General features: G+C 43.1%; 1 protein-coding gene across 6 annotated transcripts in view; it reads left to right on the top strand.

Annotated features, from left to right (window-relative positions):
- The window catches only part of CABIN1 (calcineurin binding protein 1), a 245,997-nt gene that overhangs the window by 111,288 nt on the left and 115,814 nt on the right, over window positions 1-18,895 (top strand). For 5 of the 6 annotated variants that reach the window (XM_083168467.1, XM_083168471.1, XM_083168466.1 and 2 more), the window contains 5 exons: window positions 938-1,198; window positions 1,725-1,876; window positions 2,352-2,530; window positions 9,441-9,617; window positions 11,246-11,574. In XM_083168467.1, coding sequence (XP_083024593.1) covers window positions 938-1,198; window positions 1,725-1,876; window positions 2,352-2,530; window positions 9,441-9,617; window positions 11,246-11,574 — 1,098 coding nt within the window. The remainder of the gene's footprint in view (window positions 1-937; window positions 1,199-1,724; window positions 1,877-2,351; window positions 2,531-9,440; window positions 9,618-11,245; window positions 11,575-18,895) is intronic. The other variant, XM_083168470.1, reaches the window with a different exon arrangement.

The following is an 18,895-nucleotide window of genomic DNA, read 5'->3' as shown; positions in this document are numbered from 1 at the left end:
TGGTGATTTGACCAGTAACCAACCACAGCTGACTAAAATGTCAGCATCCCAGGTTAGAGCCCATTACTAATGCTTGCTACACATCATAAAAACCTGGTACTGGATAAGAGCATATGTAATTAAGTCATTCTTTCCCCAAATCTGAAAATGGACAACAACTGTCACTCAGACAATGTACTCTAGTTGGACATATTTGATTTAAACAATTTCACTGTATGTTTTTGTCTATTTACCTGACTTTGTGAGCAAATTGCTTATTGGCATTTGCCCCCATACAGTACTAGATTTTCAGACCAACCAACCAACTAGTTGGATGGTTGGAGAAAAGTTGGTCTGATGTGTGGCCAGCATTACATGTTGTTATGTTGGGTTGGATATGTCTCTATGCACTTTGTTATTGTCTACCTTACGATTATCGGTACTACATTGCAATCCCTTCTCAAAGCACAAAGAGATTTTTGTAAGTAAACATTGTAGGTTTTTCCTGAATATAATTTAATAAATATGTCCTACTATGGTTATAGTCTTACACACTCTGGGGGGTATTCAATCCCCCGCCGCTATTCCCGACAGGGGAAATAGCGGCGGGGCCCTATTAAATGCTGTCTTCCCCAACGACATTGAACAGGGATCTCGGCAGAACGGGCCCGACTTCACAAGCAGTCGGTCCGTTCTTCCGAGAATGGGCAAAAATTTACGAGCTCCCGGCCGCAGCTCAGCGATTTACATCCATATCTCGCGGCCACTCCCCTTTTTGGACATTGAATCCCGCCTGCCGAGCTGATGTTGAGCCAGCCGTGAACGGGACCGGGTCACGGATATGGGACCAGCCCGACAGTTGTGACACCGGATTGAATATCCCCTATGTCAGTATTATGAATGTGGACAATGGTATTGTAATAACCAGCAGGGATATTGTGTTTTTTTTTTTTTACAGCTGAAGGAGCGCCGGGATAGCATGCTGGAGACAGCGCGGCAGTGCTTCACCTCTGCATCCCGCTGTGAGGGAGATGGGGATGAAGAGGAATGGTTGATTCACTATATGTTGGGAAAAATCTGTGAAAAACAAAAGGTGGCTCCAGAGTTGTATCTGCAGCACTACAAGCAGGCAGCACACTACCTACACGAAGAGGCTGCTCGTTATCCGAAGAAGATCCATTATCATAATCCTCCAGAGCTGGCCATGGAGGCTTTAGAGGTAACAAACACAGCTATGCCTGTTTAATAAACTAGCAATCATTTCTTGTGCAAGTATCACAAGTCGATGCTTTGGGTTTTAAAGCTTATGCGTGTGCACATGAATACAGTGATCATATAGGGAGTTACTTCAGAAGATCAGTGTGATAATCCATAATGAGATCAATTGCATGTTATATAGACCTGCTGACTTATCTTTACCTCTTGTAAGTCAGTAAATATGCTGTGTTTGCAATGATAGGGTATAAATGTTTTAGATGGAAAAAATGTGCACGAAATTTGGAATGAGAGATATTTCAGATTCCACAACATGCAGATGCTCAAAAAACTGGGGGTGGCTGATGGTGCAGGTTATAGTACTGAAAACAGACTGATGAATTAGAACTAAAACGGATAGGCTGACTGGTGAATAAACCAATCTTGGGAGAAAAGGAATGGGCCAATGAGAAGCTGTGATACCTCTCTTTCTGTGACAGTGAAGTTAAACAGTGGACACAGTTACATGTTCTTATATATTTTCTCAATAGGTATATTTCCGTCTTCATGCTTCTGTCCTGAAGCTGCTGGAAAAAAATGAACAGGAACTTGATAGGAAAATGTTGTTCAACGTCATGAAGGAAGCTTCAGAAGGACCATTTGCCAAGGGAGAGGAGAAGAATGCTCCCAAATCTACTGAGAAGTATGTTTTATAACAGTGTACCCATTACATCTAAATGTACTGTGTGCCAGTGCTTGGCATATACTGTATGTATATAAACTACTGTCTATGGTATACTATAGATCGCCTATCTTTGTTTCTTAAGGCCTGTACCCACAGGGCGATTCAAGGCTATTTCTAAACGATCGTACTAGATAGCTTAGAAATTAAGCACACATCGCCCACACCCCAGCGACGGTGCGCATCGCAATTGCCTGACTAGGTCTTGACTGCATGTAGTCAATATCTAGTCAGATTGCCAGTGTTCTCACCACATAACACTGGTCCACACAGATTAGTGTTTAAGCACATCGCTCAGCACAGGACACCCATCGCCCATGTGTATGGCCCTTTACAATTATAATATTTTTTATTATGATAAGGATACCGGCTAGCATTGATTTCTGTTTATTATGACGGTGTCTGATATGCTTGTGTCATTTAATTTGTAAAATAGGGAGAAGCAGAACACATTGGATGAGGACTCTCGTTCTTCAGCTGGGATGATGCCGGGCCCCGGGAACTTCATTCCTTCCTCCTCTGGTCCAGGTCTGACATCTCCACCTTACACAGCCACTCCGATTGACCACGATTACATCAAATGTAAACCCCCCCGTCATCAGGCCACACCGGACGGTACTGTCCCCCCTTCTCAATACCACCAGCGCCGGGCAAAGCTCTGATTGCTGGGGAGGTGTGCTCAGGGGAACATCTGTCCATCATCCACAGCTCTGGCTGGCACATTGGGTGACAGTCAACTATTGCCGCTCACTAACCTACTCCCTATCCCCCTCTGCTGGTAGCATTTGTGTGATGCACAAGGTCTATTGCTGCACAAGCCAAACCCAAACGGGACTTCTATATTGATATAGAATCAGTAGGTTTCATAAGGAAGTGCAAAGACTTTATAGCTAAGACTATGGAAAGAGGGGGGCCCTAGACTGCACACCCTGTAATGAGAGGTGCTACCTTGCTGAGATTTTTAGCTATAAGCAAAACAGAGTGGGGTTGCAGGTGCACTATGCAATCATTACTGCTAACATGTATTCCTTTTAGAATTCATTTATGAGGATGTTAGCATACATTTGGCCAAATATATCTACCTGCTCACCACGTTAAGGTCTCCTCATTAGTTTAGAAAAAAGAGCACATATATTCCTTATTTACCAAATGATTTACTATGACCATAGACATTCATATATGTGGACAGGGTAGATAGCGGGTGGTTTGGATTTCTGCTAATGAAACATTAGTCAAAGTGGCATGCCTACAAAACTAAACAACTTACACCCAATATATTTATTTAATTGATCCACATTTTCCTCATATTAGTGACTGGTATAGTTTCATACATTTCATATTCTGTGTTTCTTAAGGTGGACTCTGTCCCGTTTGGAGGAGGCTCTCATTCTCCTGAATGCCCCTTTTCCTTCTGGCTGGTGGGGGGAGATGCATGCTGACGGATTGGATTGTCCTCTTGCTTGGCCTAGTTCAATCAGTGCTCTTCATCATCTGACAATGATCAGATCTTAGAGATTAAGAACATCCGTAAAGTGCCCATGTGACACCTTTTACTCAGACACTGTGAAATTCCCAAATCAGATGCATTCCTTATCTGAGCCAGCATGTTCTGCATATCTTTCCACTTACGTCATTGATTTCCTAACACCTCAATCTCTTAAATGTTATTTTATTGAAAAGTTTAGGACATCTATGTAATAGATTTTTATCCGCCATGCTGGCAGGTTTCTGTGCTTAATGAACCTAGCACTGATGGGTTTTCCCAGAGTGCAGGTGGTGATTCATGGAAAAGCAGCGCCACAGCTGGAAATACTGCAAGGCTGGGCAATACAATTCTGTACGCATGGAGTTTGTGCACCTGCAGACTTGGCCTCTTTTATTCCACTATGCCTGAGTGTATTCAATGCATTTGATACAGAGGATCCACTGCTGTTCTTTACCTGGTCTTTGGCTCCATGCTTATCCCTGCTGCTTCTAAGCTTCAACTTGTTTTTACAACAAACAAAAAAATCACATTTAAATGTAACATCAGTTTGGTTGTGCATCAAACGGCTTATAGACTGTATACGTAAAAGTCTTTTTGTGTTTCTTGTCCGCCATGTTATCACAATATATGTTCTTTATGTAGTAGTTGTTGACCAAAACTGTATCTAAAGTTGATTTTAGGTTTCTAATGGAAGCAGGTCATTTACTAAACAATCTATACAACTAATCTCTATAATGTGTACATACAGCTGGATTGTGTTCTATTCCTGTGTAATCTGCACTATAGAAATATTTCAAAGATTAGTCAGTTGTAGTCTGGTGTTCACTTACATCCTTTGCAATGTACACACACTGTGCAATAGTCATGCTGATCGGACGATTAGCTGCTCTTGTCTGATGATCCTAGCATCTGTATGCAACACCTAGGGCTGATTATCATTCCAAAAAAGCGGTTTGACTGGATTATTCATTCTGACTTGGTGCATGACATATGTCCAAAACAATCAGCTGGTATCAGAATTGTATGAATTGCTCCTGTATCCTAACAACTGAATGCAGGAGATTTCATATAAGTCTTATTAGCTACTAGACAATAGTCCCTATATTTACCCATGGGGACCCTGATCTAACCCCTATATACTGATCGCCGAAAACTAGCTTTCCAGAGCATGGCCCCATCGGCCTTCGCCATCTGATCGAGAACCACTTTATGCTGTCCAGTTCCGGAATCTGAAGTTTTGTTAGATTGAAAGTCCATTTCGATATGAACTGTTAATAATCGCAGTATTAAAGCTATTATTAAAACATCGGCCCCTAAATCAGTAAAAAGAATGACAGCCTTTAAATGCTCATTTGTTTATCTTAAGCTGGGTACACATATATACAATTGTCGGGCCGTTCTTCCGTTCTGGGTCGGACAGCCGTTCAATTGTATATGTGTGTACGCTGTCCCGTACGAGCGATAAACGGCAAAAAACTGTCTTGTCCGTCCATACTCGGTCGGTCGATGGTTCTTTGCAGTTTAATTTTCATCCGACAGGACGGCCTCATATCGGAACAAAAGTGCAGTGTGTACGCACGTCCGACCGATATGCTGCCGTCCTTGCGATTATACTGCCAAAGCTGGAACGCCCATGTGGGCGTTCCATAGCTGCATAATCTCTCCTACAGATATAGTTACAATATAATAAGTACATTGCATTCAGAAAGCACACATGAATAAATCATGTGTGGAGGTGACAGGGTTAATGTAATTCACGGAGCCGCGGCTCCGCTGCTCATGATATATCAGGCTGTCACAACATAAAGGAATTTGAGAGGCACAAGCAGACCGACAATAGCCCTTAAAATGAAGGATAATACAAGGCACAGTTGCTAATATTTCAATATGCATTACATAATGTGACACACACGGAGCACCAAACTTCTATAAAGCCGGGTATGCGACTAGTCAGTTTGCGGTAGTCACTCTGCCAAACTTCTATAAAGCCGGGTATGCGAGTATAGTCAGTTTGCGGTAGTCACCCTGTAGTCGCATACCCGGCTTTATAGCAGTTTGGCAGGGTGACTACCGCAAACTGACAAGTTGCATACCCGGCTTTATAGAAATAATGAACTACAATAGTTACACTATAATAAGTACATAGATTGCATTCATGAAGTTGTAATGGCTGGACGAACATGCATATTAGATGGAGCATCAAACTGCTATAAAGCCGGGTATGCGACTACAGGGTGACTACCGCAAACTGACTATACTCGCATACCCGGCTTTATAGAAGTTTGGTGCTCCGTGTGTGTCACATTATGTAATGCATATTGTTTTGTAATAGCCACATTAACATTCACCATTTTCAGACATTATATGTGCACATACCCTTTTATCTAACATTGTTACATGTGTTGCTTCCAATTGTTACCATCTAGACTTGTTTTGACAACATTGTAACATTGCACTATTACTGATTAAATAAACTGTGTTCAGTATATTCACCTCATAAATCTCCCCTTTTTATTTCTGATATCATTTGCTGCTACACATTTACATCTAATATGCATGTTCGTCCAGCCATTACAACTTCATGAATGGAATCTATGTACTTATTATAGTGTAACTATTGTAGTTCATTATTTCTATAAAGCCGGGTATGCGACTTGTCAGTTTGCGGTAGTCACCCTGCCAAACTGCTATAAAGCCGGGTATGCGACTACAGGGTGACTACCGCAAACTGACTATACTCGCATACCCAGCTTTATAGCAGTTTGCGACTACAGGGTGACTACCGCAAACTGACTATACTCGCATACCCGGCTTTATAGCAGTTTGCGACTACAGGGTGACTACCGCAAACTGACTATACTCGCATACCCGGCTTTATAGCAGTTTGCGACTACAGGGTGACTACCGTAAACTAACTATACTCGCATACCCGGCTTCATAGAAGTTTGGCAGGGTGACTACCGCAAACTAACTAGTCGCATACCCGGCTTTATAGAAGTTTGGTGATCCGTGTGTGTCACATTATGTAATGCATATTGAAATATTAGCAACTGTGCCTTGTATTATCCTTAGCCATTTTAAGGGCTATTGTCTGTCTGCTTGTGCCTCTCAAATTTAACTGCGGGACCAGACCGGCATTTCTATACTGAAGTTTAGTAGACGCGTACCCTGTCACTTTTGTTTAGGTTCTGTACTCACGCCTCTTTGTTTTGGTATGCCCTTAACCCAGCCCATTATGATAATTTTGTTCATTTATATCGTGTCAAAAGCCCAAATCGAGAGAGTGTGTACGGTGGTACAATCTTTTTCTTGCGACTGTTTGGACGGGAGTACATCGGACGTCGCAAGGAAAATTGTACAGGTGTGTACGCGCGTGATCGGCTGTTGTTTGCGGACGGTCCGACGGGAGTACAGTCGGCCAAACGGTTGGATTGTATATATGTGTACCCAGCTTTAGTGTAACGGTAGGAAGTCTGATAGGACAGTATGCTTCCCTCACAAAACATTCCTCTCAAAAATGTTTTAAAAGCCTTAACGGTTTCGCATTTTTAGTTGTGATATGTGCTAGTAGATATTTAATAAGAAATGCAATAATAGGTTTCTTCTACCACTTTTCAGTTGTGCATATAATAAAAAAAAAATCACTATAACAAAACTTGTTATTTTAAAAGTTTATTCTCCTGTGCAGTCAATATTAAACTACTAGATAATCAACATGGACTTGACTGTCACACTACCCTTATTTTCAGCAATGGAAGAGTAAAGCCCATACACACGTGGCGACTCTAGCCTATATCGCCAGGGATATGGTAGCTAAGGGACCTTATACCCATGTGTACGGGGCGACTGTTGCCGGGAGCATGCTCCCATGACCAGTCCTGGGATGGTCGCTGGTTGGAGGAGCATGCTTCTGCGATCAGCTGTTTCCCCCGGCAGAGAGTCTCCTTTTTATCAGTGACCATCTCTGGTCGCTGGTGAAAACGGGACACTGAGCAATATATTGCTCCATGTGTACTGGGCTTAAAAGAAATGTCAGAATTAATCTTGTTCTTATTACACAATGTAGGAATCCCAGGTTACGTTACAGGATTTCTGGGAACGGGGAATCTTACTCTAGAGAGACACAATGAAAAGTCATCCGTTTGGGAACCCAAACAGCACTTTTCACGTCTCGCCCATCACCTTGGTCTGGTTAAGTCATTTTATGCAGCTAAACTCACTTTGGGCAGTATTCAATGAGAAAATTTTGCCGTGTTTTATGGCGAATTTGTGCTTTTTTCGCGTTGGACGGAGAATTTTGGTCTCAAAAAGAGAACCACCCCATTCAATGTGATATTTTCGCAGTCTTTCTAAGTGATTTTCGCTGTGTTCTCCATGTAGCAATTCTCCATCTTTTCATGGAGAAGTGGAATGTGAACTTTTAAAATAAATTTTTTTTTTTACATATAACAGCCAGGAGGGGGCCGGAGCCGAGAGCCGCTCATTAGATATTCATATATTCACTGCGCCCGATCATTACATATGCACGATCGGGAGCAGTGAATATACCCGGTCCCCTGCTGGCTCTGGTGGGGGGGGGGGGGCAGCTTGTGCTGCCTGGGTCCCGGGGAGCCCTCCTCCACATACATTCTGGGGCAGGCAGGGAGACTTCAATCTCCCTGCCTGCCACCGTCCCACGGCTCCCTGCAACGGACGCTCGTCTGCTGCAGGGGTTAAGATTCGCCGCAAGGGGCAACGAGCCACTGCGACATTGAATAGTGTCTAAAGACCCGTGACGGAGAATCTCCAAACATGGAGAATCTCCGTAAAAAGACGGCGAGTGCATGGCGAGAGGATAAAACCTCTCGCCATGCAAGGAGAAAATTCTCATTGAATACTGCCCTTTGTCTGGGTGCTATCAGCATGATAAGACTCGTCACTTTAGACTGGACATTGGACTTATAAAAACTATTGAATCGCCCCCACTAAATTTACTGCATTACTGTATCAATTCAATAATCCGTGAAGGGTGTGAGTTGCAGTTGCCGTGTCATTAAAACTGCAACAGCATTGCATCTCGTTGCGGCCCACTCTCACCCTGAATTCACACATTGTAGGGGTGTGAGCAGTTTTGTGCGAATGCAGGCTGCTATAAAGTGCGACTGTTGCCCGGTAACTCACACCCGTGAATACAATGCAGGTAAATAATATAATTGCAAGGTTATGTAGCATGTTCTAGGTTTATATCACTGTGTGCTATTTCACTTTATCTAAATTGTGGGTCCGATTTTGAGTTGCACGAAATGCTGGTGCTATTCCATTCACTTCCCAAGATCAGAAGTCCCATGTGACTATCTGACAGTAGCCAAGTTCTATGAATCTGAGAGGGCTCTGCCCCAAGGTGTCTGTTTATGAGAGCAGCTGTTGTTACTATCACCAGTATCTGCACCACCCCAATCCTGTGTATAGATGACACTACACACAGATCTCGGCATGCACTCAACTCAGGATAGGATGGAACTCTATACAGACCAATGTGCCATGGCACATTTATTCTACCTGCAAAATGTCCCATCACTGAGCCATTGCTACCAATTCACACCCATCCAGCCACAAATGAGAAGTAACAACTGGGCATCGCCTATAAGTGCTTAAGCTGTGTATGCAGCCTACTATGCTAGCTCAATTTACTAACAATCGCTCAATGTGTCCACATTTGGTATTGCATGCAACTCAGAAACAGGCCCTGTGTGCTTATCGCCTGTGGCATAGTATGTTAGAAAACAATAAGGGTTCTCTGCAGAGTGCTGCATAGTCATCTAACACTCTATCCCATGTCTGTCTAGGTCTACTAATAATACTGGATCTTATAATTCTCTGTACCTACTGTAAGTGAAAAATGGTTAATTTTGTGCTTCTGGAGGACGGCAGGTGATGTTGAAAGCTGTTTGACTTGTTCCTTCCCTGTACTTTGCATTTGTGGCTTAGTGTTGAATGCTTGCTGGTGGAGGGCATCTGTTAGTCTGGCGATTCCACTCACTGCCTTTTTTCCCCCCTTAGAACGCAGCCAGGACAGTATGCCAGTTGTCCTGTCAGACTCTAGCTCAACACAGGACACCTTCACGGAGCCAGCCAGCTCCCAGGACAGCACCAAGAGACTGTACTTGGAGAAGAGATCCAATTACTCTCACACAACAGCACATTACAGAGATGTCCCAACAACAGCGGAGGAAAGGGGTAAGCATATGGCGACGGACAAGCATTCATTAGATGTGATTTGCACCCTAATTGATTTTGTTCCTAGGAAAAGCTGTGCAAGATTGTTATTCAACAAAATGCAGACAATAAATCAAAAATAAACAGAATAGAACTAAGATAGATACTAACATTCATTTTGTGCGGGTTCCCGGACTCAGGTGCCTCACAGTCAGGTCGCTTGCACCGGGAGCCATGTAGATGATACTCCCTGTGCTGCGTTCTCCGTCCTGTGTGGCTCCGTGTCTCTGTGGGTTAACAGCGCACAGCAACTGATACCGTTGGATACCGCCGCCGTGCCTGGTCACCCTCTTACAGGTTCCCTGCACTAGCTCTGTGTTCTCCTCCCCGTACTCACCTAAGAAGATTTCGGTCCCACGCTGGATCTGGCGTCTTCCGTCTGGTGCGTGCACGCACTGTCTGTGACACATCTCCCTAGAAGAAGGCTACAAGTAGCTGAAACACGTTGGAGGACATACCCTTTATGAAGGAACCACATTACAGCGTACTCTTCCTCATACGAGAGGCCACCGCAGGAAAAGCACACGCAGCTTCTGACAGACAGTGCGTGCACGCACCAGACGGGAGACGCCAGATCCAGCATAGGACCAAAATCGTCTTAGGTGAGTACGGGTAGGAGAACACAGAGCTAGTGCAGGGAACCTGTAAGAGGGTGACCAAGCGGTATCCAACGGTATCAGTCGCTGTGCGCTGCTAACCCACAGAGCCATGGTGCCAAACAGGACGGAGAACGAAGCACAGGGAGTAGTGTCATCTACATGCCTCCCGGTGCAAGCATCCTGACTGTGAGGCATCCGCACAAAACGAATGTTAGTACCTTCCCCTGAAATGAAGAACCCGCTGAACCACCAATGAAAGAGGTACCTGAAGATGAAATACCAGTTAAATTCTGAACATAGAGACAGTAAGCATTAATTGTCAATTAACGGGATGCCGTTATTGACACAGGATACAAACGGAGTCATCTTTTGCCTACATTATTCTTTCCACCAGGCCAGCTCTGATCCATCATCCCAGCCTGGAAAGAGACTAACTTGAGATAGTAAACCGTTTTTAGTTTCTATTCTGCTTTATTTTTGATTTTTCTTTATGATTTCTTGTCTGTATTTTTGTTGAGTAACAATCTTGTACAGCTTTTCCTAGGAACAAAATCGATTTGTGTGCAAATCACATCTGTAAAGTTTATTACACCTGAAAATACATCGCACTATAAATGCTTAAAATGTACATTGATGGTCATTACTATATATGAAACAACATTAGAGTGCACAACCATAAAAGGCAGAGCGCAGCACTAGAAAACATACAATGATATCTAACTTCACGGATTAGTCAACCGTTAGTGCGGCAGCTAGCCTGTGAGACTCAGTGCGCGTGTACAACAAACTAATACTAAGCATTCATTAGAACCCACAATTAAATACAAATTAAATAATATTGTAGTCACTCTGTTGGCCAAGTGCATTTTTATATGTATACTTCATTACATATACATACAGAGTAAATTGATAATCAGGGAATATTGTGGGCTGCTTTTATTTTGAAATTTAGATGGTGGTAAATATTTCATGTGTGCTCAACATTTGCAGGGAAAATGGAAGAGCATTTGGACCAGCCCGACACCCCTGGCACAACGGAGATGAGAATGGCACCTGAGGTTCAGAGCCCTCCTACCTATACCACGCCCATTAGGACATTTTCACATCCACTACCTCTGGGAGACCAAAGAAGGAAATCTGAAACCACTGTGGAAGTATTAGAGTACCCCCAAAGTCTACCTGAGGGATCTGAGGAACAGCGCAAAGTCTTAATAGAGCAATGCATCACTTCCTTCACATTGTGTCTAAGCCGCTTTCCCCAGCACTACAAGAGCTTGTACCGACTGGCTTCCCTATATACGCACAGCCATACTCATCAGGTAAGTTAGATTTGTGTGTTCTGTACTTTCTCCATCTTCTGAACTTATAGTAAATTGCCTTTCTCTGTGTGTAACTCATATGCCACTGTGGCCCTAATGTAACAGCATGTCACTTTGGTTTTGCCTTAAAACAAATTACCACTTTACACCTATTCATTATATTACCAATGTGACTTTTGCTTAAAACAAAATGTTTATTTAAATCTAGCAACTATCTGACAGAAATCACACAAATTACAGGCTATGAAATTCAGGCCTATATTGTTCTGCATCCTAACTGTAACTAACAAAGAAAGTCTACTGTTTTTTTGTTTTTTTAGTCCAATATACTTTATTTATCACTAGAATAATGGGCAAAATATAGTTATGTAGATTTACAGATGTGTCCTCCATACAGTATTGCTGCTTTCCACGACTTAGTTGCTGTATGACTAGGATGCACCAGCAGACTGTGCTGATTAATTTTATATGTGACAATTGTATATCAGTATGCAGTGGGGTCTGAATCTGCATACTTAGGGTGTGTACACACGGTGAGATTTCACTTTCTATTTCAATCTGGGTCTGTGTCTGGATCTGGGTTGGTTACAGTGTTCGCATTTGCATTTGACTATGTAGTACAGATCTGTACTATATAGTCTTACCTGACAAGACTATTTTTCTATTTGATTTACACGACACGGGAGAGCGCATTGGAATTGATTCTGCATCGACTGTAGGAAAAGCATTCGATGCTCATTCTATTTTCTATTCAATTATAAGCAAAATCAAATACAAAAATAGTGCATAGCTCAACGTGTTTACCCTCTATTAGTGCTACGGTGTATCAGCTTTTTCCAGGCCAAGATCCGTTGTGCTACGTATACGGACTGTCGCACATACTGTAGATCTAAAACTTTCAAATAAAAAAAAATTATTCAGCACTTGCTTTGTCCAAACCACTTCACCTGAAATGTATTTACAGGCAAAAAAGGCACCCAACAGTCCTACGAGACATGGCAGTTTTGTCGTAAGAGACATGTCGCACTGCACAGTGTATTGAGGCTGGGTGTGTGAGAACACATTTGTATTACTTGTAATACATGTTAAACATGTTGGGAACATGTTCCAGTCATACATAGTAACATAGTAGTTGAGGTTGAAAAAGACATACTTCCATCAAGTTCAAACTTTTGGTACTTCTTTACTTTCACGGCGCCAGCATGGCGCCGCGCGTCAGAGTCCCCTTGCGGGGCTCGCTTCGCTCGCCCACGCTGCGGGCTCGGTGGCTCGCTACGCTCGCCACGCTAATTAAAATCAACTCCATGCCAACATGGATAGTGGGGGTATGAACTATCCATGTTGGCATGGCGTTAACCCCGTTTATTTAACTTAATTAGTGGCGAGCGTAACCCGGAAGTACGCGCGGCGCCATGCTGGCGCCGTGAAAGTAAAGAAGTACCAAACTTTTTTGCAGATCTAACTAAGGTGTGTGTCCTAGCTGTGATACCCCCTGTAATATAATCTACCTATTATAGCTTTGGGCTATATTCTGATTATGGGTTGTACCCCTGGATATTACATGGGGTAGTCATCTGTATTTAATCTTGTTTATGTGAAATCTCATAAAAGAGATACTAAATTTTAACTTCAGTGTTAAAGTTTTGCTGCATAGTTTAATTCCAGTCTGAAAAATAAAGATTTTTCAATTTTTGGGAAATACATAGGGAAAATTCAATTAAGCATGATGGTCGGTAGGAGCCCTGCATGACATAGAATGGAAAGAGACAAAAGTGGTAGAGGTATTTCTGCGCTAAAACCAACTGCAGCAACGTGTCACACCCGGGGATACCAACCCCCAAAAGCAAAACCACAACACACACAAAAGGTGGACACAGTTTGCGCTGTCTTTCTAATGAAGGAATCCTCTGTAGTTGGACGTTTAGTTCCTTCACAGGTACTAGCGCATGAACCGATAAGAAAATGAGAAAACGTTGGTAAGTAATTGGTGCCGTGACAAATCAACAGGCTCACAATGAACTCTTCCTTACTGACCTGTATTACAGGCCCTATGTGCCCATAAAGTGAGAAATATACCTTTATGGGCACATAGGGCCTGTAATACAGGTCAGTAAGGAAGAGTTCATTGTGAGCCGGTTGATTCGTCACGGCACCAATTACTTACCAACATTTTCTCATTTTCTTATTTTATTATCGGTTCATGAGCTGGTACCTGTCAAGGAACTAAACGTCCAACTACAGAGGATTCCTGCATGACATAGTTATGCACACACTTCTGGTACAGAAAAATATGATCCTTTGTATGGGTATGAACCATATCCAAATCATTTGCTTTTTCTCTTTAATTGTTGTCCACCTGTGGTTAGACCTGGCAATTTCACGGATATTTGTCAAGTTAAGCATCTACATTGTGGCCACATATGTGGAGGTATTGTCCTATTTAAAGTGTTTTTGAATTCATTCTATTTTTTTTTTTAAATTCAATCTTTATTTTGCATTTTATCCATAGAACAAAAGATTTTTCCTTATCCCCCCCCCCCCCCATATAAAGAGCAAGAGGATATCGTAATACATACAGTTTAAAAAAAAACCTGTACGCAGACAGGCATAACGTTGCATATAGCTATATACTTCAGTTGATTTGTTTCCTATTAACCTTTATTTTGTGGGTCCGTGTCCAACACCCCTGCGTCCCTCATACGTGTGTAAACTTGTGTTACGTCCCTTATCTGTGAGTTCTTACAATATATATCTATTCATCTTGTCTTAATTTAGGTGCTTATCTTCCAATTACATATATAGTCGTGCTATTTGTCCTTTATAGATTACTATCAGTGTTTAAATTGTATGAAAAACAATAATTTTCATGTACGAGTGATTATATATCTATCGTGCACAGTGAAAAAACAAAAAACAAAAAAAAAAAAAAACAATTTCATTCCCCATAGTTATCTCTGTACAGACGCTTGGGGTTGGACACCAAACCACCTTTCCTAATACATTTGCAACAAGTATTTACATCACCTACTCGCTCTATTTATTAATATCCCGCCCTCCCCCCCCCCCTACCTCCTCCCCTCCCCTCCCACCCTCCCCCTGGCGTTGGGATAATTTCGTGCTACTATATATAGTTCTTTAAACCGGTTTTTAACTATTGGCTTCCTTTCTTCTCCCCCATCTCCTTCCTGGGCTTCCTTTCTAACCTCCGCTCCATCTCCCTCCTCCCTGCCTTACGCTCGGGGGTTGGCCTCCTCGTAAGCGGACCATCTATCCCAGGTGTTATGGAATTTCTGGATCGAGCCCCTAACCTTGTGGACATATTTCTCATGGCCCTTTGTTGCATGGACCAGTGCCAGCCATGCTTCCAAGCTAGGACTTTCCTTAGCCATCCACCTTCTCGCTATGCATATCTTAGCCAGGGTGCAGAGTTGTATCAGCAGTAGCTTATCAGCCCTTCCCAATGGTACATTCCCCATTATAGCCAAAATACACACTCGAGGGGTGCATATAGAACTGGGGAACCCCACGGACGACAGAGTTACTATCACCTTCCTCCAAAACTCTGCCACCCTGGGACACTCCCATATGAGGTGCCAGAATGAACCTATATTGGCCAAACACTTTGGGCACCTAATGTTACTTGTCCCCCTGAATTTATTCATTTGATCTGGTGTTATATAAACCCTGTGGAATATGAACAGTTGGACTTGCTGGAATCTAACTTGGTTTGTAGCTTTACTAATGTTACCCAGTGCCTCCTCCCATTCTTCCCCCTCTATTTCCCCTAAGTCCTTCTCCCACTTTTCCCTCAATTGGACCAAGTCCTCATCTTGTGCTTGTAATAGGGCTTTATAGAAAAAGGAGACCCCGTGTCTATGGGGGGATCTTTTAATCAGTTTTTTTGTGGGGGATTCCCTTATGTCCGGTCCGCCATTACGGAACTGAGTTTCCAAAGCGTGTCTAACTTGCAGATATCTGAAAAGGTAATTATTTGGTAAAGCATATTCATTTTTCAGGGACTGAAAGGTTCTCATATTCTCCTCCGCATATACCTGACCTATGTTCCTTACCCCCTTTTGCGCCCAGGTCTCCCGCATCTGAAGGTCCCTCAGCTCCGCAAGGCAACCGGCCCCATACAAGGGAGTTTCAGGATCCAACCCGCTACTCCCCATTAGTGTTTCCACTGCTCTCCAGGCCTTAACGGCCTGTTTTACTAATGGGGGCCATCTATTTCTCATATTGCCAGACAGCAATAATTGTAGAGGGGTATATCCTGGGGTAACACATCCCACCATTGCCTCAATTCTTTCGCTCTCGTCCCCCCTTTTAACCCACATCTTAATGTATGTCATTTGCGACGAGAGGTAATATAGCCTGAAATCTGGTAGGGCCAGGCCCCCATTTACCTTTTCTCTGGTAAGAGTTTTTTGTTTAAGCCTAACCCTCTTGTTGCACCAAAGAATAGAAGTGATCAGACCCTCAATCTTTTTAAATATATGCCGCGGGAGATATTGGGGAGAATGCTGTAATATGTACAAAATTTTAGGTTGGACTATCATTTTGACCAGGTTGACTCTGCCCGTCAGGGACAGTGGCAACCTGGCCCAGGTTTTTATTTTAGTTTTCATATATTCCATTAGGGGATTTAAATTCAGGGGTATGAATTTAGATATGTCCCTGGAGACCCATATACCCAGGTACTTTAACTCGTCTGCCCACTGCAGTGGTGTAGCCTCGTCCTGACATAGGGAGCAACTACTATGTAAAGGGAGAATATAAGACTTACTCCAGTTTATTTTTAGTCCGGAGTTGATGCCATAGTCTTCTATTATCCCCATGACCCGGGGTAATGCCAAACGGTGGTCGTGGAGGAACAATAGAATATCATCGGCATAGAGGGCAATACGGTCCTCTGTAGTGCCAATTTTCAAGCCCTGGATCAGTGGATCTTCTCTGATCATGCATGCCAGTGGCTCCAGCGCTATGGCAAATAGTGCCGGTGATAGTGGGCACCCTTGGCGAGTGCCACGTTCTACTTTAAACTTAGAGGAGATAAATTTGTTGACTGATACCCTAGCTGTTGGAGAAGTGTATAACAACTTCACCCAGGTTATAAAAACAGGGCCAATACCGGCCCATCGCATCGCTGCCCACAGGAAATCCCATTCAATTGTATCGAATGCCTTTGCGGCATCGAGTGAGGCCACCACTGCGTTATCCTCTTTGTTTTGGGAGAACTGGAGTTGGCCATATAATCTCCTCAAATTAGTTGTGGTTGACCTCCCAGGCATGAAGCCTGTTTGATCCCCATGAATGGCTTCTCCTATAACCCTATTTAATCTAGTCGATAAGATTTTAGCTAATATTTTTATATCATTGGTGAGCAGAGATATGGGCCGGTACGAGTCCATATTTTTGGGGTCCTTATCCTTCTTTAATATAATTATGATTAAGGCTTCTGCCATGCTAGCTGGTAGTGTATTACTATCGTATAGCATATTAAATAAGTCTATAAACTTTTGTGAAAAAAATTTACTGTATTTTTTATATAGTTGTGGTATACCGTCGATGCCCGGTGCCTTACCTCCGGGGATCGACGATATAGCCGTTTCCACCTCCTGGAGGGTCAGTGGACCGTCCAACATCTCCCTGGCTTCGCTTGAGAGTGTGGTTGTTTTCTTTACCCCGGACAGAAACCTTTCTATGTCCTCGGGGAACCGGCATTGCCGAGAGGCGTATAGATCCCGGTAATACAACCTAAATTTCTCTGCTATCTCAGGGGTTTGATACACCACCTCCCCCTCAGGGCTATGAATCTCCACCACTGTATTCCCCGGCTGGTCCGTTCGTGAGAGGTAGGCTAGAAAACTGCCAGGCCTGTCCCCGTTAGCATATATGTTATGTCCAGCAAAGAGCTCTTTATATGTTGTCTTATCTACAAGGCATTTCTGCCAGGCTTCCTGGGCCTTACTCCACTCCTTCTTGCTTTCAGTTGTCCCATCCCTCAGATATTTCTGCTCTGAAGTATTACACCTTAATTCCAAATTCTGTTCCTCTTTCTTATATGAGGCTTTTAAGCCTGAGATTTCTTTTATCAGAGTCCCTCTAAGGTAGGCTTTAAATGCCCCCCAAATATTTTCAATCGACCCTGAGCCCCTATTTTTATCCATAAACTCCTGCCAGGAAGCTTCTAGTTTGTCTCCTGGTTCTAGGAGTGTTGTCCAGAAGGCATTCATTTTCCAATATGTAAACCCCTTAGTTTCCCCTATGTCCACTACTATTTCTAATGGCGAATGATCTGATATTCCACGAGTCCTGTAACTTGTTTCCTGAATGCGGGGGAGCCAGTCCTCTGATACCAATGCCAGATCAATTCTGGAAAAGGCATCATAGGAGCTGGAAAAGCACGAAAATTCCTGCACACCAGGGTGTCGCTCCCGCCATGCATCCCTTAAGCCCATTTCGCTGATTAAAGATGGAAAACACATTCTCTGCGGGCCCAGGGGAGTGTTAGTGCGACTTTTCCTATCAAGTAAGGGATCTAGCGTATTGTTAAAATCTCCTAGGATCATGACTGGAATATTAGGGAAAGTTGCCATAAACTCTGCCGCCTTTTTCAATATCTCATATTTGAATGGCGGGGGTATATATACTGATAACAGCAGAAAAACCAACGTGCCCATTTTACATTTCATAAAAACATACCTGCCTGCCGTATCAACCTGTACTGTATCTATGGAAAAAGGAATGCCTTTGCGGATCAGAATAGAGACCCCCCGGGAGGAAGATGTAAAGGAGGAGTGGTATGCCCAGCCTATCCAGGCTTTCTTAAGAGATAGGAGCTTGTTACCCACAAGATGCGTCTCCTGTAGGCAGATAATATCTACAGCATATTGCCTAAGTTGGCGTATTACCAGCGCTCTTTTTATTCTATTATTCAAGCCCCGTACGTTCCATGACAAAAAAGAGTATTTTGCTAATACCATACTATCGGGGGTAGAAAATGGGCCCAATGTGGCATACCTCTCTTAATAGGGCTTAACTACATTTAACTACTGCTTATTATTGATTTCTTCAGTTTTCAAGTGGTTGGCGATAAAATGGGCAGAAGGGCAGTCAGCTCATTGAATGATTAAAGTAGGATTAGCCATATACTTACTCATCTGATTATGTTAGTGATGATGGAGAAGGGGAGGAAAAGGGCTAAGCTATACCAGAAGCACACCACCTAACTTTGGAAGATGACAATCCAGGACTATCCATGCCTAAAAGGGGGTGGGATAGAGGGCGGAGAATCAGACAGCAGTCCCCAGGCAATCAT

This window comes from Crinia signifera, unplaced genomic scaffold, assembly GCF_055691185.1.
Source record: "Crinia signifera unplaced genomic scaffold, ASM5569118v1 HAP2_SCAFFOLD_97, whole genome shotgun sequence".
In the NCBI taxonomy this organism is placed as follows: domain Eukaryota; kingdom Metazoa; phylum Chordata; class Amphibia; order Anura; family Myobatrachidae; genus Crinia; species Crinia signifera.
Note: the sequence above shows the minus strand (reverse complement) of the source record. Positions and strands in the feature narration are given on the sequence as shown.